General features: G+C 39.4%; 1 protein-coding gene across 1 annotated transcript in view; it reads left to right on the forward strand.

Moving 5' to 3' along the window:
* Positions 1-25,404, forward strand: part of arfgef3 (ARFGEF family member 3) — a 75,258-nt gene that overhangs the window by 13,896 nt on the left and 35,958 nt on the right. Inside the window, exons 11-21 of the mRNA XM_058795543.1 lie at positions 897-1,009; positions 2,942-3,921; positions 6,708-6,874; positions 6,958-7,123; positions 8,084-8,191; positions 8,973-9,188; positions 9,349-9,459; positions 10,006-10,156; positions 10,809-11,108; positions 13,426-13,559; positions 25,242-25,387. Coding sequence (XP_058651526.1) covers positions 897-1,009; positions 2,942-3,921; positions 6,708-6,874; positions 6,958-7,123; positions 8,084-8,191; positions 8,973-9,188; positions 9,349-9,459; positions 10,006-10,156; positions 10,809-11,108; positions 13,426-13,559; positions 25,242-25,387 — 2,592 coding nt within the window. The remainder of the gene's footprint in view (positions 1-896; positions 1,010-2,941; positions 3,922-6,707; positions 6,875-6,957; positions 7,124-8,083; positions 8,192-8,972; positions 9,189-9,348; positions 9,460-10,005; positions 10,157-10,808; positions 11,109-13,425; positions 13,560-25,241; positions 25,388-25,404) is intronic.

A 25,404-nucleotide genomic window follows, 5' to 3' on the forward strand; every position in this document is an offset into this window, starting at 1 on the left:
TTCTAGTGCAGTGGTTCTCAACCCGCAGCCCGTGGGCCGCATGCGGCCCGTCACGAATCCAAATGCGGCCCACCATGCTGAATCAGGGCCGGCGCCAAGGGGGGGCATTCGCGGGCTGTGCCGAACTTGATCGATTTCGATCACATAAGAAAGCGATTGCACGCATTAGCAACTGCACGCGATCACGGATTGCAAAAAGAAACACCCATACGCTACTACGCAGCAATCATCCTTAATTACAGAAATGTGGCAAAACATCTCTCGAGAGAACCTCAGATTATTAAATTCGAAAGTGCTTTCCATATTTGAATCAAGGCTACATTTCTGCAATGTCGCGTGTCAAGTCACACTTCCGTGCGCGTTTTACAGGCTGCAACTTACAGTCGCAACTTGTGCTGTTACTCCTTTCGAGCAGAATTTCACAAAATTGGTCAGCTCCCGACAGCATCAGGTGTTTTATCAATGGTGAGTAGAATTATTTATTTATTTATTTCAATATTTAGGCTATAAATAATATTATAAATCTGGTTTGTTTGTATTGATGACGTAATATGTAAATGACACGCGTGCGGCCCGTGAGACTTGCTCTTGGACCATAGTGCGGCCCGGTGGAAAAAAAGGTTGAGAACCACTGTTCTAGTGTAACATCTCTTCCATGACAATGATCTAAATAGTAAAACTCTTCAGACTTTTTTAAATTATGTGGTGAAACATACTCCATGCATATGCATATTTCAAACGCTTCTGGCTATGCATACTCAATTTCATGTGCCGCTGCATTTCAGAAGATTCTCGTTTTATGCCACAGACATGGAAAAAAAACTCTACCGCCCCCTTGGGTACTCAGGTTTTTCTGTGCTAATAAACATGCTGTTATACCCCTTGACCCCCTCCAGATTGTGGGAAGTCCTCAGCGCTTGTTTGACCTGGCCGGCCCATGCGTCATTGAGCCTGAGACAAGAAAACGGTCTTTCTCAAAAAGGAAGTCACATCTTGATCTTCTCAAACTGTAAGATATTTTGTTTCTTATTCAGTGAAATTCAGACATTTTAAGGCTGTTTCACACTGCACAAACAGATGGCGACCACCACCGACAATCACTACAGTACGTCACTTCTCAGACTTTCCACGACCCGACAAGGCCAAAAACTTAAAGAGGTCATGACATGAGAAATTAAATTTGCCTTGATCTTTCGACATATAAGAGGCCTTTGTACCATTAAAGGGGTCATCGGATGCAAAATTCACTTTACAAGTTGTTTGAACATAAATGTGTGTTGGAAGTGTGTGTGTACACATCCGCCATATAATGATAAAAATCCACCCACCTTTCTCAAATCAGGCTGTTCTGAGCTTCCTGTCAGAACTGCGTCAGTTCTGTACAGGCCGCTCCCACAATAGTTGATTGACAAGACCTTCTTACCTTAGACCCGCCCTGAGTGAGCTGAGAGCTGGGGAAGACAAGATGTCTCCGATTAAGCGATTGAGGTGTTTTGTTGTTGTAATAATGAATATAGCTGTCATAAGTTACTCCCGACATCTGAGCAGCTGAAGACACATTTACGTTTAACGTTAACAGATTAACGTTACTTTCGTTTTGAAGGGAATGCGCCGATCCCGATCTACATAAATGCATTTATGTTCACACGAATCATTCATGATCCAGCTTCACCTACAGAAGAAGTGAGTATAAGGGTTTTTTTATGAATCTTTGCAAATCGCCTTTCCTAATAACGTGCTAGTTAGCCGGTTTCGCAGCTAAAGTAAACAGTACTGCTCGTCACTCCACGGAATAGAGGGGCGGGGTCAGCAGAGCTCATTAGCATTTAAAGCAACATGGACTAGAATCGCTTGCTGAAAACAGAGCTGATTTTAACAGGGTAAAGAAGGTGTTTTTTACACTACCATTGAGACATTTTAACCAAAGTATGTTATAGACTTTTCATTAAGACCCTAAAGAATCATATCAACTTCTGGAAAATGGGCATCCGATGACTCCTTTAAAACATATTAAAACAAGTTTCATAGCTTAAAACATCCTCCTCCTTATAAACAAAGCATTTATTTAATCTAGCTCCAAAAATGGCTCGTTAGAATCTGAGGTGCAAGATGGCATCACCTCTGCACAAACATTTGCATAAACACTGCCTCCAGAGCAAGACATTGACGAATAGTCTTCTTCTCACCATAGGCCCCACCCACTGGCGTTCACCCACCCAGCGGCTTGACACTTGATTACGCTGAATACGAATGTCGTGACAAATGGAGTGAAAGAACATTTCGTTTTGTTAGTTTGCATCTTTGTACAGATATCAGAAGGATCCCAGCGTAAGGAACAAGTAGATAGTTTATATTTAATGGCATCCTGGATCATGTCTGAGGATTGTTCAAAGCATTTTGTTTTGTAATCGAGGCACAGTGTCATGGAGAGTTCACAAAGAAATATTTGTTGAAAGGTGAAGCAGTACTAGATCTGACTGCAGCTGCATCACAAACCATAAGTAAATTATTTCATAATGCTTTGTCTGGAAATTAACGTTTTTTTTTTAATGTTGTCAAAACACTCACATGCAATAGCGAGAGGGCGTTGATATTGTTTCCTATGCAGTGACGTTAGCCAATCATAACAGTGGCCGATTACTGACAAGCCCCTTAAAAACAGGCTGTTTTAGAGAGAGTGAGGGTTGAAAATAATCATTTTTCAACATTTATTTGTTTTTGTGCAAAAAACTTTATTAAAATTATAAGTAAACCTCAAGGAACATATTAAAATAATAAAGTAATCCATGTTATGACCCCTTCAACACAAGACTCTGAAAAATCCAGACTAATGTTTATTGGCCTATGACGGTACAGTGTGAATTAGCCTTAAGTCTGTGGGTGCTGTTCCTTAATAAGCAAGTTTTACCAATGAATGTCAGCATCTTTCCTATTTTCTCAGGGTAATGGACGGTGTAACAGAAGCGTGCATGAAGGGCGGGATTGAGGCCTGCTACTCTTCTGTCTCCTGTGCTTGTGCCCTATTGGGTGCATTAGATGAGCTCAGCCAGGGGCGTGGCCTGCAGCAAGACCAGTCCCGCATGCTGCTGCGGCGATTGGATGATCTAAAGGAAGGGGTGGAGTCTATGCGCGAGTCTGTGGAACTCAATGAAGCTGACTTTCGCTGGCAGCGGCGCGTGCTTTCCTCTGAGAACGCCGCCTGGGAGAGCAGCATCACTGAACGCAGCCCTGACATCAGCATCAGCGTCACCACAGATACAGGCCAGACCACACTGGAGGGGGACGTGGGTCAGACCACTCTGGAAGGGGAAATGGGCCAGACCACTCCAGAGGACTGCGGGGAGGAACCGCGCCTACCTTCACCTTCTACCTGTGGAGCTGCGGCGAGAGCTCGCCCGGACCTACCAGAATGTGTTCGAGACAGCGGCGTCCCAGAACCACCGTCCAGTACGGCCCCTCCTGATGTAGTGCAGCGCAGCCACGGCCTGGCCTACCCTGACATCACCAACTTTCTGTCTGTGGAGTCTCGGACGCGCTCACACGGATCACGCTACAGCGAAAGCAACTTCAGTGCGGACGAGCAGGAGCTGTCGCGAACAGAGTTCGATTCGTGCGACCAGTACTCCATGGCTGCAGAAAAGGACTCGGGACGCTCCGACGTGTCCGATATGGGCTCTGATAACTGCTCTCTCGCTGACGAGGAGCAGACGCCACGGGACTGTCCCGGGCAGCGTACACTACGGACGGCTGCGCTGTCCCTAAAACTGCTGAAGAATCAGGAAGCAGACCAACAGAGTGCCCGGCTCTTTGTGCAGTCTCTGGCTGCGCTGCTGCCACGGCTGCTGGGACTCCACAGCACCACAGATGTAGACGTGTCCCTGCAGAGCTTCTCATCCACCTTCTGTTCGGGACTACAAGCAGGTAACAGGACAAGCGTTGTGTACAAGAATGAACTGATAGTATGCTTTAGGGATATGCTGGTATCAAATTTTCATGTTGCGATTAATTGCTAATGCTTTTATCACGGTATACGGTATTATCACGATACTGAAATTGTTGCAAAAAAGTGTTGTCATAATACAGTATAACACAGGGGACGGCAAGTAATTTCACTACCTAAAATTCACTAATTGGCAGGCCAGAACATAGTCAAAGGATAATTTAAGAAGATAATTGAAAAATGCAACTAGAATTGCCAGTGACAGACTGTTACAGTGTCTTTTGTAACTGGTAGTGAGCTGTTACTCTGTGTTAAATCCTGTAAGAGGACAGTCATTAACAAAAAGCCACATTTGTGTGGTGGTGTCCAGCAGAGTATGTGAGCGGAGTGGAGCGTCAACATTTTCCCAGCATTTAATAATCACTCTGGGTTCACCATTTCTTTTTTCCTACCTCATGACAAACATGGTTGTCAGCATTAAAAGGTATAATTTTGTTTGTGATGAAAATAACAGTACGTTATCATTTTTTTTACCTACGGATCGATACATTTCTTACAGATTTCTGCTCATTCGAAATCGGATACAGATGAAGTAGCACTTTAAGATTACATTTGTTTGAATGCATTATTGAGAGAGCGATTACATGTGAATAAATGTTGTAGTACTTATTAAAATATTCAGCATCTAGAAGGAACAAACACATTTTTTGAACTATAACTTTCCGCTCATGTCCATGTCCCGCTCATGAATTCTTGCTAAATATGCAGTTATATTACGGGCCGTTGGCATGAATTGTACTCATGATGGAGCGGTGGTGGACTCCTCGCTCCAGTCAAAATCACACCGCTCCTGCTCCGCTCACATGCTCTGATTGTGAGTAACCTAACTGTTGCTGTCATGACAGATCTATTTCAGAACCAGCCGCTATCAAAATAATCTGGCTGCGGGCACGGGCCAGGTATTATTGCTGGTGGGCCAGTTTTGGCCCACGGGCCGCCTGTTGCCGACCACTGGTATAACAGGTTTAATAACTTTTTTCTTTTAACAAAAATAACTGAACATTTAAGTACAATAAAGCAATACACAAAAATTTTACACCGATTAAAGTGCAAAAGAATTATAAAGACCAATAGGTATCACTTTACAATAAGATCTCATTAGTTAACCTTAGTTAATGCTTTAACATTCACAATGAGCAATCGCTACATTTGCTACAGATGTTATTAATCTTTGTTAAAAAAATAAAACACTTAGTTCATGTTAGCTCATTAAATAACAGCTGCAACTTTTCATTTTAACAACGTGTTATTAAATATTGGAATTACCTTAGATTAATGAATTTTTAGAATAATGTTTCATTGGCAGTTTATGTTAACTAATGAATTAACTACTGAAGCCCTAATGTAAAGTGTGACCGAACAATCATCAAAACACTTTCAAACAGGACGAGTGTTGTATACAAGAATGAACTGATAGTCTCAGTTCATTCAGTTCAGCTCATGGCCAGGGGTGTCCAGTCTGGGACTGCCTGAACTATCCTGCAGACAGAGCTGGGTATATTACTTACACATTGTAATCCATTACTGATTTCAAATTACATTACAAAAATTGTAGTTAGTAACATAATGATTACATTACACATTTTCAGTAATATAATCAGACTACTTTTGGATTACTTTTGATCTATCTCGTTTTTCACATTAATTTAAATAGGACAATCTTGTACCATATATATTACGTCAAGGTTTCCCAAGACTGGTCACCCACTGAAGCTAAGCAGGGTTGAGCCTGGTCAGTACCTGGATGGGAGACCTCCGGGGAAAACTAGGTTGCTGCTGGAAGAGGTGTTAGAGAGGCCAGCAGGGGGTGCTCACCCTGTGGTCTGAGTGGGTCCTAATGCCCCAGTATAGTGATGGGGACACTATACTGTCAAGAAGCACCGTCCTTAGGATGAGATGTTAAACCGGGGTCCTGTCTCTCTGTGGTCATTAAAAATCCCATGGCACTTCTCATAAAGTGTAGGGGTGTAACCCCAGTGTCCTGGCCAAATTCCCTCCACTGGCCCTTATCAAATATGGCCTCCTAATAATCCCCATCCACTGGATTGGCGCTGTCTTTCTCTTCTCTCTACTTGTAGCTGGTGTGTGGTGAGCGCACTGGCACCGTTGTCCTGTGGCTGAAAGTGGATGCTGTACACTGCTGGTGGTTGAGGAGGGACCCCCCCATATGATTGTAAAGCACTTTGGGTGTACAGCAATACACAATAAAATGCCTCATTCATTCATGCATGGGGTTTATGAGTTTCTTATCATGTGTCAAGCATGCACGGTTGAGCTTTCATTTGCCATATTTTATGTACTCATGTGCGTTCTCCAATGTTTCAATGTGAATAAAAGCCTAAACTAAATCTGTTTATCATATCAAGCAATCATGTCTCTTGAACTTGAATTGAGCTAAATAATGGCACTATTGTCTTCTTGTAGAGCCTGCTTTATAGTTGTTCCATAATCAATGAGCTTTTTACAACATTTACAACATATCTTTATTTAGTTCGAAGATAAATGAAAGAGATCAATTTGGAACTACTAATGTTTCATAGTATGTGAACTCATTTAATAGTCAGTATATGTGAAGTTGTTCACAAGCACTAAATACAGAAACTAAATACTGATATTGTTGTCCACAGGCATAAGACCAGACTTTAAGTTTAAGATGTTTGTACGTGTGCAGTTGAAGGTAATGTGATGTTATTGTATGGTCTTGTAGGTGGGGTTCATTCTCCAGGTTTCGAGGGCAGTGAAAACCTGAGTTGTCAGGCTCTGATGAATGCAGATGGATTGTACCTGGTTTCCTATTATGCTCTACTGCTCAACCTCAAACTGTGCTGCTGTGACTATTACCACAGGAAACCCACATGTGCTCTGGTGTCTTTGGTATTCCTGCAATATTTTACCATTATTTTACCAGTCCACACAATCTGATGGTGATGCTGAATGAGCTGTGTCTCTGTGTGCAGAAAGAGTTTGTGCGTCAGATGCAGAGCAGTGGCGTTCTGGTGGTTCTGTCTCAGGCCTGGATCGAGGAGCTCTACAACCAGGTGTTAGAGAGAAACCTGCTGGGAGAGGCAGGATACTGGGGCTCGGCTGAGGAGCAGTCTTTACCTCTCATCACCATGCTCACCGGTAATACTCCTTTGTGTCAGATTATTGGTATATATCCACTGTTTGAAGGGATAAATGTATAAAACATGTCTTATTGTCTTGTTTGAGATTTATAAATTCAGGTGATATTTTTTTTCAGAAGCACTGTCTTTATCATTTTGAAAATGTTCAAAAGTCTGTTTGTTTAAGAAACATTTAATATTATGCACTGTTTCTGAGCCACTAATCAAATGAACAAGTTTGTGACATTGGATGAAAGTATAATTATGACATGCAATAAAAAAATATAATAAATAATATCAGTTTGGCTAACATTTGGCAATGTCACATGCTAAAGCCTTTAAATATCAGTCATTTATGACTGTTTGCTAAGTGCTTAGTAGATCAAAAAAAATTTGATTTCTAAAGCAAATTAGTTTTCATGTATTTGGGATCTTGGTGAATCAAAGGCTTGAAAAGTGGTATAGTGGCTAAATATTAATGAGTTAGTTAATATTAATACAGGCATCCCCATATCTGAGAGAGAGATCTGTTTTCGACTCAGCTCTCTGCTGATTTAATTGCTATGCTGATCACATATAGCTTGAAATTAGCAAACACAAAGTCACTTATTGTATTTTAAAAATACATTTAGTCATTTAGCAGATGCTTTTATCCAGAGCGACTTACAAATGAGGATATACATATATATATATATATATATATATATATATATATATATATAGGAAATACTGATTCTTAGCCATGTTGATTGTGTACACATTAACATGTTCTTTCAACCTCAAAGTGACAATTACCGTCACTAAGGGTAAAGATTCTCCAAGAATTGTATATATTTAAGTTTATAACCTCAATAACCTGAAGTTGCTCCAGGGCCACTGACCCTGCAAGAAGAGTGACTTTGGATAAATATGTCAACTAAATGATCATTTGCAAATAAGAAATGTGTATTTGTTCCTTTCCTATCCTTTGCTCTTTCAGATATTGATGGACTGGGCAGCAGTGCTATTGGTGGTCAGCTGATCAGAAAGGCTTCGAAACAGTCACCCTTCACCTGTGACAAGAACGGCAGTGACAACTTGGTGGCAGGTACAGTGCAAGAAACTCTGCTTGTACACACACATATATATACATACATACACACACACACACACACACATTCGCAAAGAGGTTATGGCGGTTTCTTTGGCAGCTTTCAGTTCTTTGCAGCATGTTTAGATAGGAATGGTCTCATTTTCTTGGCATTGTAGAGGGCAAGTCTGTCTGACGAGGTAACATTTGCAATGTGGTCCGTTAAGTTTATATGGTTCTTGGCTGATGTGGATATCATTATCTGTAATCGGCCTAAATGAACAGTTGCATTAATTACTAAAGTGGCCGACAAGAAGACAACAAGTTGGAAGTTGAGTTGGAGGTGGTATTCTTTCATATAGACAGAGACCAGGCAAGTTGAAAAACATGCAGACACTGTGGGATCCTCTTTCTGGAATATCAAGAAAAGCTGCATATTGACAGGGCAGCAGTGGTAAGAAAATCCATTTGCCTAGTACAAATTTACAAAAATAAGAGGGGGCCAAGCACCGAACCCTGAGGTACTCTGGTGTTTAGTTGATGTGACATTTAATAAATCCAGTAGAATGAGTATGCGTAATCTTCAGTGACGGACAGCAACACAGTCTGTTGAATATCTGTACTTGTAGCTTGATTGATTTCTATCTAGCACGTTGTTCTCAGACCATGAAGGGGACCAGAGGGAAATGTCTTGGAAAAGTTTGTGAGAATCTGAATTTTTGGGGAACTTGTCAAATCACAAGCATTGACAACACAGCGTCAAGCTGTCACTGTCTCATCATGGCCTCATTCCTGACAGGTGTGGTATTTGCCCGCTATATCCTGACCGGCTGCTGGAAAAACCTGATCGACACGCTGTCCACGCCACTCACAGGGCGCATGGCGGGAAGCTCTAGGGGTCTTGCCTTTATTCTTGGAGCAGAGGGAGTTAAAGAGCAGACTCAGAGGGAGAGAGACACCATCTGCCTCAGCCTGGATGGTCTACGCAAGGCTGCGGCACTCAGCTGTGCTCTGGGTAACATCGCATCTCATTCATTTCAGCCTGTTCATTTTCATTTCAGCTCACTTATACTGTTCCCTCAGACATTAATCTTTTGCATACGGTCCATCAGAGTGGAAGATAGGACACTAATAGAAATGGTATGTCTGCTGGTCCTTAATTCTCTGTCACTTAGGTGTGGCGGCAAACTGTGCCTCAGCACTTGCCCAGATGGCAGCAGCATCATGTGTTCAGGAGGAGAAAGAGGAGAAGGAATTGGGGGAGACTGGAGATGCCATTGCTCACGGTATTCACACACATTTCACATTTTCATTGTGTGACTTATTTCACTGTATTCATTCACTGTCTAGGGATGCATCGATATCATGTGGTACTGGGTCTATTACTGTGCTCTGCCAGATACCATGCAGCATATGTTACGTACTGTAAATGTTAGCGTAAATTGGCAGCAGAACGAATTTCAATGCCAGTATTCATACCTGCATAGAGCTGCTCATGCTAGTACATGAGGGCACACAAAATCATTTATAGGAAAGGAACACACAAATTTGTATTACTTACCAGTTCTGATAACATCTTTAGTGTTATTATGAGAATATCTCAGGCCCAAAATATTGTTTACTTTAACAAAAGATCGAACGACATCTTTTGATAAATGTTTCCTTGGTGATCAACCATTTGCATTTGTTATTGATTAGTTGAATAGGGGAGTTAACCAGTTTTAAAACAGTTAAGTAAAATGTATAAATTGCTATCCTTAGATCATCAGTTCAAACCCTACTGTACTTATATTTAATCACCTGATGTGAACTTGCATGTTTCTGTGTTGTAGTTAAGCAGCGTGTTGAACAGAAACTTGAACAGATGGGCCGCTGTCAGGGCGTGAGGCTGCACACGGCCCATGTGCTCTGCATGGACGCTATACTCAATGTGGGGCTGGAAATGGGCAGCCATAACCACGATTGCTGGCCTCATGTCTTTAGGTACGACACCCACCTCCGTTCATTCTTTGGGAACCATGATTTGATCATAGCGTCAAATCTTTACTAAAGTGATTATGGTTAATTATGGTAATCATGGTTACTCATTAATTGTTTGCAAGTAATCACAAATTTCAAGATTTGCTGAATTTGACTCTAAATATACACAATTTCTATTCAAATCCAGTAGTGCATTAAATTTTTCTAATTAATGATGTATTTTGCTGTTGGTTGTGTTTTGCTTTTAATTAAATGCCATATCATAAAAAGACTACATGTGACTTCACTTTTAACTTGAATACATTTACTTTAAATAATTTCTAGCTATTTACTTTTTTTGAATTTACTCCACTTAGAAATGTTCATATTTGCATATTTTTTTTAAATAAATAAAAATAGAAATGCATTATTATTATTATTATTATTATGCTATGTTAGGCTTTTTAATTTATTCTTTTGATGAAATTGAATGTGATTGCTATTAGTCGTCTTCTTAATATATTTAATGTGTTGTATTGGCTGACATCTCAGTAAAGAATAGATCAATTTGTTTAGTCCCATCAAGACTAACATTTGTCTGATTATATTAATAACTGATTTTTTTTTATTCCCCAAAAACAAATTCCCACACTGAGTTTTTTTCAATATTCCTCAGAGTGATCGAGTATGTCAGTTCACTGGAACACACGCACTTCAGTGACGGCGGCTCCCAGCCTCCGATCGCCATCACACAGGCGCAGCAGGCCGTGGCAGTGGACCTGGAGCTGGAGTTGAGCGGAGAGGCCAGTCCAGAGCTGGAACTGGGCCTCAGCCATCCAGTAATCCAGCCGCTTTCCATCCAGGAACTCTTGAGAGAAAGCAGTCGTGGTAAAGGGTTCGAGCTGCGGGGAGGCAGTCTGCTCACAGGCACCAGTGCCGCCAAAGCCGTCTGCACGCTTTCCACACAAGCTGACAGGTACCACGCAAAGAGATTTATTTCACTGCAGCTGCCCATTTTTTTTTCCATCTGTTTTTAAGGAATGATTTGTGACCCTGGACCACAAAACCAGTCATAAGTAGCATGGGTATATTTATAGAAATAGCCAAAAATACACTGTATGGGTCAAACTTACCAATTTTTCTTTTATGCCAAAAATCATTAGGATATTAAGTAAAGATAGTGTTCCATGAAGATATTTTGTAAATTTCCTACTGTAAATATATCAAAACCTTAATTTTTGACTAATAATATGCATTGCTAACTAAGAACTTAATTTGGACAACTTTAAAGGCGATTTTTCTCAATATTTCGATTTTTTTCGCACCCTCAGATTCAAGATATTCAAATAGTCGAATCTCTGCCAAATATTGTCCTATGCTTACAAACCATACATCAATGGAAAGCTTATTTATTCAGATTACTCGATTAAAAAATGACCCTTATGACTGGTTTTGTAGTCCAGGGTCACATTTATCATAATGTTGATTAGGAATTTAATTGTAATTCATTTGTTTTATGACTAAAATGTGTTTAGACCATGTGCAATCAGAATTTGTGGCCACCTAAAAGTAATAAGCATTGATTATTTCACATGAATAACTCAAATGAAGTGGAATATGCAGTTCTGCTGGTGGTTATCTAGTTACATTTACAAAACTCTAAATATCTTTCAAACCTTTGATTTCTAACTGGAGTTATGTTGAAAATGGCCACTAGGGGGACCTGTAAGGTCATAATTTGGTAGGCATTTTGGTCCATCCAGTGCTCTTTGTTAAGGCAAGTGAATATAGCAACTTTTTTCAAATTAATAAAAATGTAAAAGTTAAAATCAGTGTGTACATCATATTATTTAGCCTTTATTGCAATGCTTCTGTATGTAGGCTTTTTTGAATGTGATTTCTATCAGTCCTGCAATTAAAATATTTGTAGTGTTTTTGTATTGGCTGAGCTCTCATTAAGAAACAGACCAATTTGCCTATCTTAAAATTAAAACATGATCTTTAGAGGCACAGCAAAGTTCAACACTTACAGAGTTGGAAACTTCCTTTTTAAATGTTGTAGCAATTACACAGTGAAGTCTGTAATTAAAGAATTTGTGCAAAGCCTTTAAAAGAAGAATTAAGAAACATACTGTAGGATATTCAGTATCTCATAGAGGAGAAAACCCTACAGAGATACCATTTGTTTACCTCTTCCCAGTGAACAGTTCATCTTTGTTATGTAAGTGATGGGACTCTGTGCTGAACAATAAAACGACTACTGACAGATGTTTCTAGCATAGGCAGAGATCCTGTGGGTCTGTGAGCTCGGAATGGCTGAGTACCCATAATAAAACACAAGATATTCTCCATCAACTTTAACCGCTCAAAAAATAGACTGAGATTCGGGAATCTTACAGCATGTCCCTTTGCATCATAATACACACAAATGCCTCTTTCAAGTGGCTACTTAATGGAGTTTTGTTCATTCTGTTCCCAAAATCAACCAATACTGCAAACGTCGAAACAGACTCGTCATTATTTATGATATTTACCTTTTGTTCAATATATATTTCTGTGAATTTTCAGTTTCATTAGCTCTGATAAGTAATAAATAGCATGCTATTCAGCCAGTGTTAACTTTATTATAAGAAACAACACAAAAACACATTATTTTACGCTGTCTGCATTTCAAGGCACCCGTTACACATTTTTCCTGTGTGTTAATGTCAGTATTAATGACTGCTGACTGTTTGATAACTTGACACTTGGTAATGTATTTGCAGTCTGTGTGTTTCTCTTTGCGAGACACAAACAACTTGAATTCTTCATCAAGCGCATCTTCGCATGGAGAAAAAGACTGTACTCTTGAAAAACTAACACCAAGTATAATTAAGTTATCACTTGCTCAACCAAATTTGGTTGATAATGTATAATGTATTTGTACTGGCAAGTTTACTTAAAAAAAAAAATGTTATGGAGGGTAAGCATCAACCGGCAAAAACATAAATCAGCGTCTGGTTTTGCACCAAGCAGGTTTTACTTTCTCATTAAATTAATATTAAAATTCATAGTTTGACACAGATGTGAAAAACAAGTCCCTCAATTAGTTGTAATGTGATTTATGCAGCTTGTATTTATAGTGAATTTGAACATGGCTGTGACACTGTTTTGACCAATCAGTATTCAGCACTAGAACTATTCTTTGTGCATTAGTGTATATGCCACATTGTGTATGTACCCATTTGTCCATCACTATTGTTCTCACATGTCTGTTTATGTTTTAACATGCAGTTGATGTTTATGTCCTGCAGGCTGTTCGAGGATGCAGTGAGTAAACTCAACCTAGTGGCTCTTGTGGGTTTCCTGCATCAGCTCAGAAAAGCTTCACAGTCTCAACTCTTTGATTCGGTCACAGAAACTGGGGACTATTCCTTAGCCATGCCAGGTACCCAGAGATTACTGACACTTTCCACCGACAGAATACCTTTTTTTTTTTTTTTTCCTTGTAAGTGACAGCTTAATTTAGGCTAACTTATTTGATAAATGTTACTTATTTTCATGTTTTTTAATGTTTACTGCTAGAAAATAACGAGGTCAGAGAAATCAGGGTTTTAAAGAACCGTATTCAGGCAAATCCCACATTTTGTTTTAGGGTTGAACAAAGTGCTAGACTCATATGGAAACTACAGTGCATGCATAATTATTAGGCACGTTGATATTCTGATCTTATTTTTTCCAAGCACATTTTACCAATTCCAAACCACATCAATCTTAATAACTTCTGTTAATTTTGTATTTAATCATTTATAAGTGATATAATAGTATAATATAATATATAATAGTCCATGAAGTCTGGAAGTGAAAAACTCCTTATATTCAGGTGTGCATAATAGGCATGTTTTCTTTTTCAGATAAAATGTATTTATTTATTTATTGCCATATAAATTTGCTTGGTGAGCTCATCAACAATGATAACATAAATTTAAATGCATACATAAATACATACACATATATAAGTCAATTGTAAGGAGTGAAATGCAGATGGGATTAAGAGCATGAACAATCCTACAATAAGTGCTGTTCAGAAAACGTGTAGACTTAGTTTTAATTGCTCTACGGCTTCTGCCTGAAGGAAGAGGTGTAAAGAGGCGTCTGGCTGGATGTAAGGGGTCTTTCAGGATTGTTAAACCTTTTTTCTGCAAACATGAGACATAGATCTCATCAATAGTGGGAAGATCACAACCAATAATTTTTTAAGCAGTCCAAGTGATATTACAAATCTGACTTCTTTGCTGTACTGTGGAGACCATACTATAAGTGAGAAAGTCAGCACGCTTTCAATGACAGCTCTATAAAAACTGAACTTACCGACTTTAGATGCACCAAACTTTGATGGGATTATTTCATAATGCCTCTTAGGTTGTCGTCCCACTTTAATGTTGCAGAGATGGTAGTCCCGAGAAACATTTTCAATGTCCTGACCATTAATAGTCAATGGCAAGACACCATTTGTCCTCCGTCAGAAATCAAACACCGTTTCTTTTGTTTTTAGGACATTGAGCTTCAGATTATGAGTACAACTCCATTCAAACAGCGTAGATACCTCCCTTCTATAGTCTGATTCATTATTATCTGTTATTAAACCAATCAATGTAGTATCATCTGCAAACTTACAAATTTGCACTGATTTACAATGTGAAACACAATCATTAGTGTACACAGATTACAATAATGGTGGCAGTACACATCCTTGTGGGGCCCCCCACACTAATTGTCTCGAGACTTGAGAATGTATGAGCCAAAAAAGTATGAGTATGTATGAATGAAAATGAGCCAAAAAAGAGATTTAACTCAGACTGAAAAGTCAAAAATTATTAAATCCCCATGAGAAATATTCAAAACTAATGCAATACAGAAATTGCAAAGTTAAGAAATGACCATTGAATAGCAAAATGCTCACTGGGTCAGCGGGGTCAGACAAAAAACAGGTGGAGTAGAAAGGATAGGTTAACTGCAAAATAATTAATGTGAATAATTAGGTGTAAAACCATCAGGAACCATTTTGTCTGTCTGTCTGTCTGTCTATCTATCTATCTATCTATCAGACTTCCCTTCTATGTACTATTTCTAACCCAATCAAACTCATCTATCTATCTGTCTATCTATTTATCTAAAGAACATTCACTCTCCATTCATTCTTTATCTAACACACACACACAGACACAAACACACACACACACACACAAACAAAAAAACATACCTTCCCTATTTAACACACACACAAACACACGCACACAAGAAATAGACAGAAAATGTGAAGCTTTAATATATACACTGCATTTATTTGCATTTGCATTAGCATTATTTCTTAACCCTCATAAGACCTGTTTTTCCTGTTTACACCTGTGTCCTTTGGGGTCAATATGACCCCAAAATTGAAAGAGTAATTGTAAAACATTTATAAATTTTTAATCATACAAATAATATATCTTTTTTTGTTGTTGTTGTTTACTTATCTATACATTAATGCCGTGTTTTGGGAGATGAAGTACTTTTGTACCTGTTTACCACAAAAATTCTCAGCTACACCATTAGCTTGCATGTGAAATATTACATTTTTATGAATAAATCTCTTAAATGATGATCTAAATTTAATTTAAACCGTTTCTGGATATTGATCTAGGTGTTAGGTGTACAATACTGCCATCTGGTGGTTAGAGAAAAACTTGTAGAAATCACAGATTTTGAAAGAATAGTGTAATGACCATATATATCCAGCAGAGGCCCATAGAGAGCCATTCATTTTTCTGGAAGTGGTCAACTGCTCCTCTCACAACTTTTCTGATATATATTTGGTAATTATACATTTAAACATTATAAAATACACAACTTTTATGATATATATTTGGTAATTATATATTTAAACATTATAAAATACATTAAAAACTGTATAAGTGCTCGCTTTTGCAATAATGCCACATAAATTTGCAGAAATGCCACACAAGTTGTCACTAAAACTTGATTGCAGGTACATATTTATTTCAAACTCATCTATCTATCTATCTATCTATCTATCTATCTATCTATCTATCTATCTATCTATCTGTCTATCTATCTATCTAACTGTATCTATCTATCTATCATCTAACTGTATCTATCTATCTATCATCTGACTGTATCTATCTATCTATCTACGCCACCATTTTCCAGGACTGCAACCTTCCTGAAGTCTCCAGAATTAGGTTCTCAGACACTTTGCTTGGGTAAAAAAATCCTAATAAGAATAACATGCTGAAGTATTGTGAAATACATTAAGACAGATTTTGGTCCCACTTTATATTAGGTGGCCTTAGCTACTGTGTACTTACATTTTAAATTAATTGTTTGGTACAATGCACTTATTGTGTACATGTTTTTACATTGTACTTATATTTAAAAAAAAATACCTGTATGTAGTTACATCTGTAATTAATTTCTGTAATTACATTTATAATTACTCTGTTGACCCATCCTTTACACCTTAACCCACCCTTAAACCTACCCATCCCACCAAACCTGTCCATAACCTTACCCATATCCACCTCAATAGCAGATAAGTTGAGAATGACTCTTGAAGGACCAGAACCACATCCTCTTGTACCACTGTTTGAAGAACTTATCTTTCAAAATCTGGCAGTAATTTTAAGGAGTTCATTTTTAGTCAATCTCTGCAAGACAGACTTTTCAGGATAGGAGATGGACTAAAAATGAACTCCCAAAACGTATAGTTTTTTTCCCTTGTAAGTGACAACTTAATTTAGGATAACTTAAATGTTACTTATTGTCATGTTTTTCAGAATCAGCTTTATTCGCCAATTGTGCGCAAATACACAAGGAGTTTGTTGTGGTTTTTAATAGGCTCTTGGTGCATACATGCATATCTGTCATGAGAACAGAAACATTTAAATAAGACTTTACAATAAATAATAATGTGTATGAATCTGGAACAGAAGATTTATGTACAGATTTGTGCATTATTTACTCATATATATATATATATATATATATACACAGCTGTATAGAAAATATGCATATGTATTTACATAGTACTCGAGAGAGGCAATAATTAAAGATGGAGAATGAATTACAGAACACAGGTAATAATTCCTGTGTTAGCTGTTTAGGCTGGAGTTGGCATGGGGGGAAAAACAGTTTTTATGCCTACATGTTATAACCATCCCAGTTACTTTGCACTGGTTGAGCTACAAGGAAAAAAAAAAAAAAGGGGGGGGGGGGGTCACCGTATTTGCAATAATTAGAAATAGTCTGATGTTCTACCAAAAAATAAACTCATACACACAAAAATGGTGTTTCTTTCAGCATGTTTTCAAACAATATATACACTTAGTGAAATACAAACCCCAAATACTGTAAGTCTTTATACAAATATATACAGACAATTCAATAAATCTGACCCGCATATAAGTTCCTGTGTGTGTGTGTGTCTGTGAGAGGAGTCAAAATGGTCAGCCCAGTCCACTGGAGGTTGAGACCATAAACAGTTCATAAAGTAATGAAAACCAGTCCTATCTGTAGACGAATAGAATTATGAGGGCTGATGATGATGTCCTAAACTTGGATGACTGGTCAGCATGAAGACTTCATTCCATATGCACTTGAGGAGTTACTTCAGCAATTTAGTAGTGCAAGAGCTACAGCATAAATAATCCTCTACAAGAGAAAACATCAAATAAACTAAGCAAGCTCCATTTAAGTTCACCGAAACAATGGATACAATCAGTAACTTACGTTTGAGCAGGAAACACAAAGGTTTCTCAAACAGGATTAGGAAGTAGGTCACAGGTTCTGTTTGAAGCTGCCTCATGGTTACCTAACACTTACTCTACTACTTCCTGTTTTTATTCAATACAGGGGGAACTACATGTGCCCCTCCCTAGTGGCCAGTATGAACATTACTGTGACAGACAGTGACTGTTACATATCCGTCCCCTCATTTTAGAACTTTTTCTACAGTGCCAAAATAAGGTTTTAAATTCTGTACATGGAAAAAATCTACATTTTCTGGTTGATCAATGAAAGACAGAATAATTAACAGGACCCAGACATTTAACCACTTTAGCAGGACCTTTCCATTTGGCTGCAAGTTTAGCCATAAAACCTTCATCAGCACGTGACAGAGGATGCGTACGAACCCACACCAAATCTCCAACTTGGAAGTGAACTTGTCGTCTACGTAAGTTGTAATATTGGTGTTGTTTACTTTGGGCTCGCTCAACATTCCTTTGCACAGTTTGTAGAAGCTCTTTTGACTTTTCCAGGATAGGGTAGGCTAGACTATCTGGGTCAGATGACTTTGGGATGGCTCTTTCCAGAGGACCCTTTAACTTACGACCAAGCATGACTTCAGCTGGGGTAAATCTAGTACTCTCCTGCCACGCCGTGTTGATAGCAAACCTGAACTCTGCTAACCACTTGTCCCAATGGCGATGATGGTCTTGAACGTATGAAGCGATCATTGTCTTGAGCGTTCGATTAATTCTTTCAGTGAGGTTAGTTTGGGGGTGAGCAGTAGTGGCAATTTTTTGAACGACATTCCACTGCTTGCAGACTAGAGTGATGAGCTGAGAAGTGAATTGGGTTCCTCGGTCGGACACCAAGTACATGGGGGTTCCCCATCTGGTGAAAATTTCTTCAACCAGAACACGCGCAATTTGTGGAGCTTTGGCCACTCGCAGCGGGAACAGCTCAACCCATTTTGAGCAGTAATCAACAATTACTAAGAGATGTTCGTTCTGTTTCTGACTTTTAGAGAATGGTCCCATTAGGTCAATCCCTAGCATATGCCCAGGTTCCACTACCGGTGTCGACTGCATATAGCCAGCTAACTTCGCTACGCTTGGTTTGTACTTCTGACATACCTGGCATTCCTTGCAATGCTTCCATACGTCAGAATGTATCGTTGGCCAATAGCATACATCCACCAGCCTCAACAATGTCTTGAGTCTGCCAAGATGTCCATTTAAGGGGTTGTCGTGAGCATATTTGAAAAAGTCAGTTCTCAGAGTAGTCGGGATGACAAGTTGAAGTTTTTCTCCTTGTCCTTGAGATAAACTCCTGAAGCGAAAAACATTCTTCATAACATAGTGAATACGATTGGGAGCAGCAGTTGACTGAGCTTCAACAATGAGTCCTTGGATTTCTGCATCTTCTTGTTGTGCTTTGGCGATGTCTGACCATTCTACAGGAAAGGTTGCAAAGGCAGTTGAGGAATCCTTTGGTTTTAGCAGAGTGAGTATGTTGAGTGCTGAAGATTCAGGGAAACTACGGGACAGCGTGTCTGGAACAATATTACATTGTCTTTTTCTGTACTTGACAGTGAATTCAAACTCTTGAAGACGGATACCCCAACGTATCAGTCGCGAAGAGGGTTTTGGATGGTTGAATACCCAGGTAAGTGCAACATGATCAGTAATCACTTCAAATAGTCGTCCCTCCAGGTAAGGTCTCCATTTTTCTATTGCCCATACCACAGCACAACATTCCTTCTCTGAAACAGAGTATGATTTTTCAGCTCCTCGTAAAAGACGTGAAGCATAGGCGACAACATGTTCCACTCCTTCAATATCCTGGGTCAGGACAGCTCCTAAACCAATGTCACTTGCGTCAGTCTGAACTTTGAAAGGTTTACTCAGGTCAGGGGCAATTAGAATTGGCGCATTGATCAACTCACTCTTAATCAACTCAAATGAATTCGGGCACTCCTCAGTCCACATCCAAGTAGCTCCTTTCTTTTTTAGGGCGTGTAGTGATGCAGCCTTCTCTGAGAATTTAGGAATAAATCTCTGGTACCATCCCGCCAAACCTAGAAATCGTTGTACTTCTTTCAACGACTTAGGTACAGGAAAGTTAGAAACCGAGTCAACCTTGTCTTGGTCCGTCTTTATTCCCTCGGCTGAAATCACGTGTCCAAGAAACTTCACAGACGTTTGCATCAAATTGCATTTTTGAAGGTTCAAGGTCAGACCTGCCTTGCTCAAATATTGCAACACTTCTTTCAGATGATTAAGGTGCTCCTTCTCAGTCTTAGAGTACACCACAATGTCATCAATGTACACAAAACAAATTTTTCCTTTCAAATCCTTCAACACAAATTCCATGAGACGTTGAAATGAGGCTGCAGAGTTTTTGAGGCCGAAAGGTAGACAAAGGAATTCATATAGCCCTGACTGTGTTACAAAAGCAGTTTTATGGATGCTTTCGGACTCCATCTCAACTTGCCAATACCCACTCTTGAGATCGAGGGTACTGAAGACTGTAGCACCATGTACAGCCTTGAGGATATCATGTATCTGTGGCATGGGATATCCGTCCAGATAAGTCTTTGCATTTAGACCTCTGAAATCAATGCAAAATCTCTGTCCACCTCCCTTCTTTGGCACTAGGACCACTGGTGTGGCCCAAGAAGAAAATGAAGGTCGGATAATTTGCTTATCCAGCATTGTCCGGATCTCTTGGTCAATGAAGTCTTGTTTCTCTTGAGATATACGGTAGGCTTTCTTACGGACAGGTACCTCATTTGTTGTGATGATACGATGCTTGACTACACTGGTGTGTCCAATTTCACTCGTGCAGACGGTAGGCCAATCTTTGAGTAATTGATGCAGTTGTGACTGGTATGCGAGGGATGTGTCAGCATTTGTGATCAGATGATGAATAGCTTGCTGTGTTTCTGGTGACTCTTCTGGAATGGGTAAAGCAATGAAGAGAGACAACATTGTGTCTGTCGCAAGAGAAGGCAAGAATAAAAATGTTTCTTCTTGACAGACAGAAGTAGCAGGTAAATTATACTGAGCGTTGCAGAAATTCAAATTAATTCCAGTTGTTACCAAGAAATCCATACCTAATACGATTGGTACAGTAAGATCATCATCTTTCATGACAAATAAGTTTAAGTCATACTTCCTTCTCTGCAGATTACATTCGCAGTGCCAAACTCCTATGGCAGGTAACACTTTCCCATTTGCTTGCTGGAAAGTTTGGCCGCGACTTGAACTTAACTGTTCATTTTGTCTCAGTTGTCTCCAACATGATTCCTGTATCAGAGTTACCGAGCTTCCTGTATCAACCATAGCTTGAAAGTATCTTCCTCTGATCAGTAGGGGCAGGGGCAGAATTTTAAAATTGGACAAACGAGATATGGGTTGTAGAATGCATGTCGATGAAGGATTTGGCTTAGAATGAGGTTCTCGTTCACTTGGGGATTTTCGCTTCTGTGTGTCCGCATTGACCTGGCTCCAATATTTCTTTGCTTCTTCAAAGTCTCTCTCGATCTGTGTGCCAATTCTCACCAACTCACTCACCTCCTTTACCGTGCCTCTCAATAGACTTGCAAGTCGGGGGTTACAATTTCTCAAAATGGCTTGAACAATCTCTTTCTCTGTCATCTCCTTTTTCCACCTTAGACAAAGTGCTCGATAGTGGTAAGCAAAGTCAGGAATGGATTCTCTGGAACCTTGTTTCCTTTCCAAAAGACGCTTAGTTGCTTCGGCTTCGTAGTCATCAGTAAGGAAAGCATGCAAACAATCTTGCTTAAATTTTTTCCAGGTAAGCACATGTCTTCTTTCAGCCAACCACCAATCTTTAGCAGTACCCTTTAAAACAGAAGTAAGGGATGCTAGTATTTTGGAATCAGTGAGCGGTCTAATTGCAAAATACTCTTCACATCGTTCTACAAAAGAGACAGGATCATTGTTGTCATCAGAATCAAACTGGGGGAATTCAACTTTTACAGGTGGACGATATGCAACATCATTCACACCGTCTGGTAAGATAGGGATTTGATGAGATCTTGCAGGATATACTGGGGTAGACATGACAGGGGCATGACTTTCAAGCTTAGCGTCAATTTGTGCATCCCTCCTCTTCAGACAGTCGACCATTGACTTTCCCAAATCTTGAATGCTTAACTCAAGGCTTTTCTTAACTCGTTCACATTCTCTTTCTATTTTGTAATTAAATTTTTCTAGCAACTTACACTGCTTGGTAAACTCCGTTTGTGAACCGCATTGACTTAACTGTTGCAGGCAAGTTTGTACATTACCTTCTAAAGTTGTGATTCGCTCAGTCAGGTCATGACTCAATTGCCCGGCAGGAAGGGAATCAGAAATTAGGTCATCTGGAGGAGGAGGAAGAGGACTGTCGGATGGAGCATCAGAGTCGTTGGCATTATCGGAGTTGAGGTACAGTTCACTGAAAGTGTTTATAAGATCTTTTAATGGTGGAGATTCTCTTCGAGTAACAAAAGGACCAGCAGTGAAATCATTTGGGAGTTTATACTCATCCTCTGCACCATGTGATGCTATAGACATTTCCACAACACAATACACACATTAATCAAGATACAATTATTAAAAATAAAACACAGACTTTTCACACTCAATTTGCAAAAAATGGCCCCACGTTGGGCGCCAATCTATAACCATCCCAGTTACTTTGCACTGGTTGAGCTACAAGAAAAAAAGGGGGGTCACCGTATTTGCAATAATTAGAAATAGTCTGATGTTCTACCAAAAAATAAACTCATACACACAAAAATGGTGTTTCTTTCAGCATGTTTTCAAACAATATATACACTTAGTGAAATACAAACCCCAAATACTGTAAGTCTTTATACAAATATATACAGACAATTCAATAAATCTGGCCCGCATATAAGTTCCTGTGTGTCTGTGAGAGGAGTCGCAATGGTCAGCCCAGTCCACTGGAGGTTGAGACCATAAACAGTTCATAAAGTAATGAAAACCAGTCCTATCTGTAGACGAATAGAATTATGAGGGCTGATGATGATGTCCTAAACTTGGATGACTGGTCAGCATGAAGACTTCATTCCATATGCACTTGAGGAGTTACTTCAGCAATTTAGTAGTGCAAGAGCTACAGCATAAATAATCCTCTACAAGAGAAAACATCAAATAAACTAATTAAACTAAGCAAGCTCCATTTAAGTTCACCGAAACAATGGATACAATCAGTAACTTACGTTTGAGCAGGAAACACAAAGGTTCAGGGCTCTCAAGTTATAGCGAAAGTTTGGAGTGAGATTAGGGGAGGGGCCACACAAAGGGGAGGAGTCACTCAAAGGGGAGGGGCTAGTCAAAGGGGAGGAGCAACTCAAATATTTGCAGCACCCAAGTTTTTGCTAGCAGTTCAATTTTACCTATTGTTCGTAATTGACCAGCTCAAATAGAAGTTATAACATTTGGTAAATCTGATGAAAGACAAATTCATTCTAATAAAATAAAAAGATGTATGTATTTAAAAATACAAATGTATCAAAAATAAAAATAAATTTTGCCTCAAACGAGCCAACTGAACAGCAGTACTCAATGTACATACTGTACACACATACATTACAGTACTTACCCTGAGCATGTATGTCAAACTGTGTGTGTGTGTGTGAGAGAGAGAGAGAGAACACATTTCTTTTTTTCTGTTGTAAATGTTTATTGCACATTTTGATGCCTGATGACAGGGGTAGAGGACTCCCACATAAAGCACTGTCATGATAATAGCGTTCCATCCAGAGCCAAACTGCTTCTAGTTTTGTTCAAACCCACCATGGAAAACACACTGCATCTGAATTTGAATTTGGGGAAGCCTCAGTGCTTTATATGGGAGCCCCCTACCCCTGTCATGAAGATGTGCAACAAACACAACAGAAAAAAATAAAATCATAAGCTGAAATGTGTTTGTTCGTTCGTTCTCTCTCTCTCACACACACACACAGAGAGAGAGAGAGAGAGAGAGAGCTTGACATACATGTTCAGGACAAGTTCTGTAATCCTACTGTGTGTACAGTATGTACACTGAGCACTGCTGTTCAGTTGGCATGTTTAGCCAAATTTCTTTGTATTTTGATCCTTTTTTAAATATGTAAAACAATTTATTTTATTTGGATGAATTTGTCTGTCTTTTATCAGATTCACCAACTGTTATAACATCTCTAGTACTTTCCTTTCAGGAAGCCAAAGCTAAGTTAAAGCTTCTGGTTGCAAAGCAGTTGGAGAGGTTTTTTTTTTTTTTTTTTTTTTTTTTGACTGCATCAGTAATACTTTAGCGCAAATTTGGCTATATTCCCCAACATCAGCTCTCACTATCTTTTCACAGGCAAGTGATTTCGTAGAGGAATCTTAAAATCGAAAAAAATAAATGAAGGGGTTACCTACAGCATTCATCAGATCTTTCTCTTCCAGTTTACACTCCATGTGCGCGCGCATCCATGTTGCTTAGTAACAAAACCGCTTGCTGCAGAATCGCATAATTTAAACGGAAACAACAACATCCTAATATCTGATTGGCTGGTAGGTGGCATTTAACTCTATAGCTACAGAGTCGAGAGAGCTATGAACTCGGCAGAAAACTTACCTCAATATTCCCTCATCTATTAATGGTATAGTAATTGTAGCGGGACAAGTTATCCCTTCTCAGCGTGAGAAATACAAGGTGTGGCGTGAGAGCGTGTGAACTGGTTGAAATGCGTGAGTCTCACTCCGATTGCGTGAGACTTGAGAGCCCTGAAGGTTTCTCAAACAGGATTAGGAAGTAGGTCACAGGTAACCATGAGGCAGCTTCAAACGGAACCTAACACTTACTCTACTACTTCCTGTTTTTATTCAATACAGGGGGAACTACGTGTGTCCCCCTAGTGGCCAGTATGAACATTACTGTGACAGACAGTGACTGTTACAATGTTCTAGTGCACAGAGGTCTGTAGCATCTGCCTGAGGGGAGAAGTGCAAACAGGCTGTGTCCGGGGTGAGAGGGGTCTGTGATGATGCTACCTGATGATGTTTTTTATGTTTATTGCTAGAAAATAATGAGGTCAGAGAAATCAGGATTTTAAAGAACCGTATTCAGGCAAATTCCAGATTTTGTATTAGGGTTGAACAAAGTACTAGTCTCATATGGAAACTAATATAAAATTATTTTAGTACTATTCAGCTCACAGAATATTCACATAATATTTAGTTTGACCACATGAAGTTAATGAACATCATTTTTTTTTAGGAGTTTTACAGCCCTTTTTTGTTGTTGTTGTTGCCTTTACCTCTTTTGGTTTTCATTAAAGGGGAGGCAAAGTCAACCCAGGACAAGCGTAGTGCCCTCCACCTCTTCCGGCTGGGAGAGGCCATGCTTCGCATTGTGAAGAACAAGAGCAGACCGCTGCTGCACATGATGAGAGCCTGGAGTGTGGTAGCGCCCCACCTGGTGGAGGTATGGAAAGACAAACC

Source organism: Onychostoma macrolepis, chromosome 13 (genome assembly GCF_012432095.1).
Source record: "Onychostoma macrolepis isolate SWU-2019 chromosome 13, ASM1243209v1, whole genome shotgun sequence".
Classification (NCBI taxonomy): domain Eukaryota; kingdom Metazoa; phylum Chordata; class Actinopteri; order Cypriniformes; family Cyprinidae; genus Onychostoma; species Onychostoma macrolepis.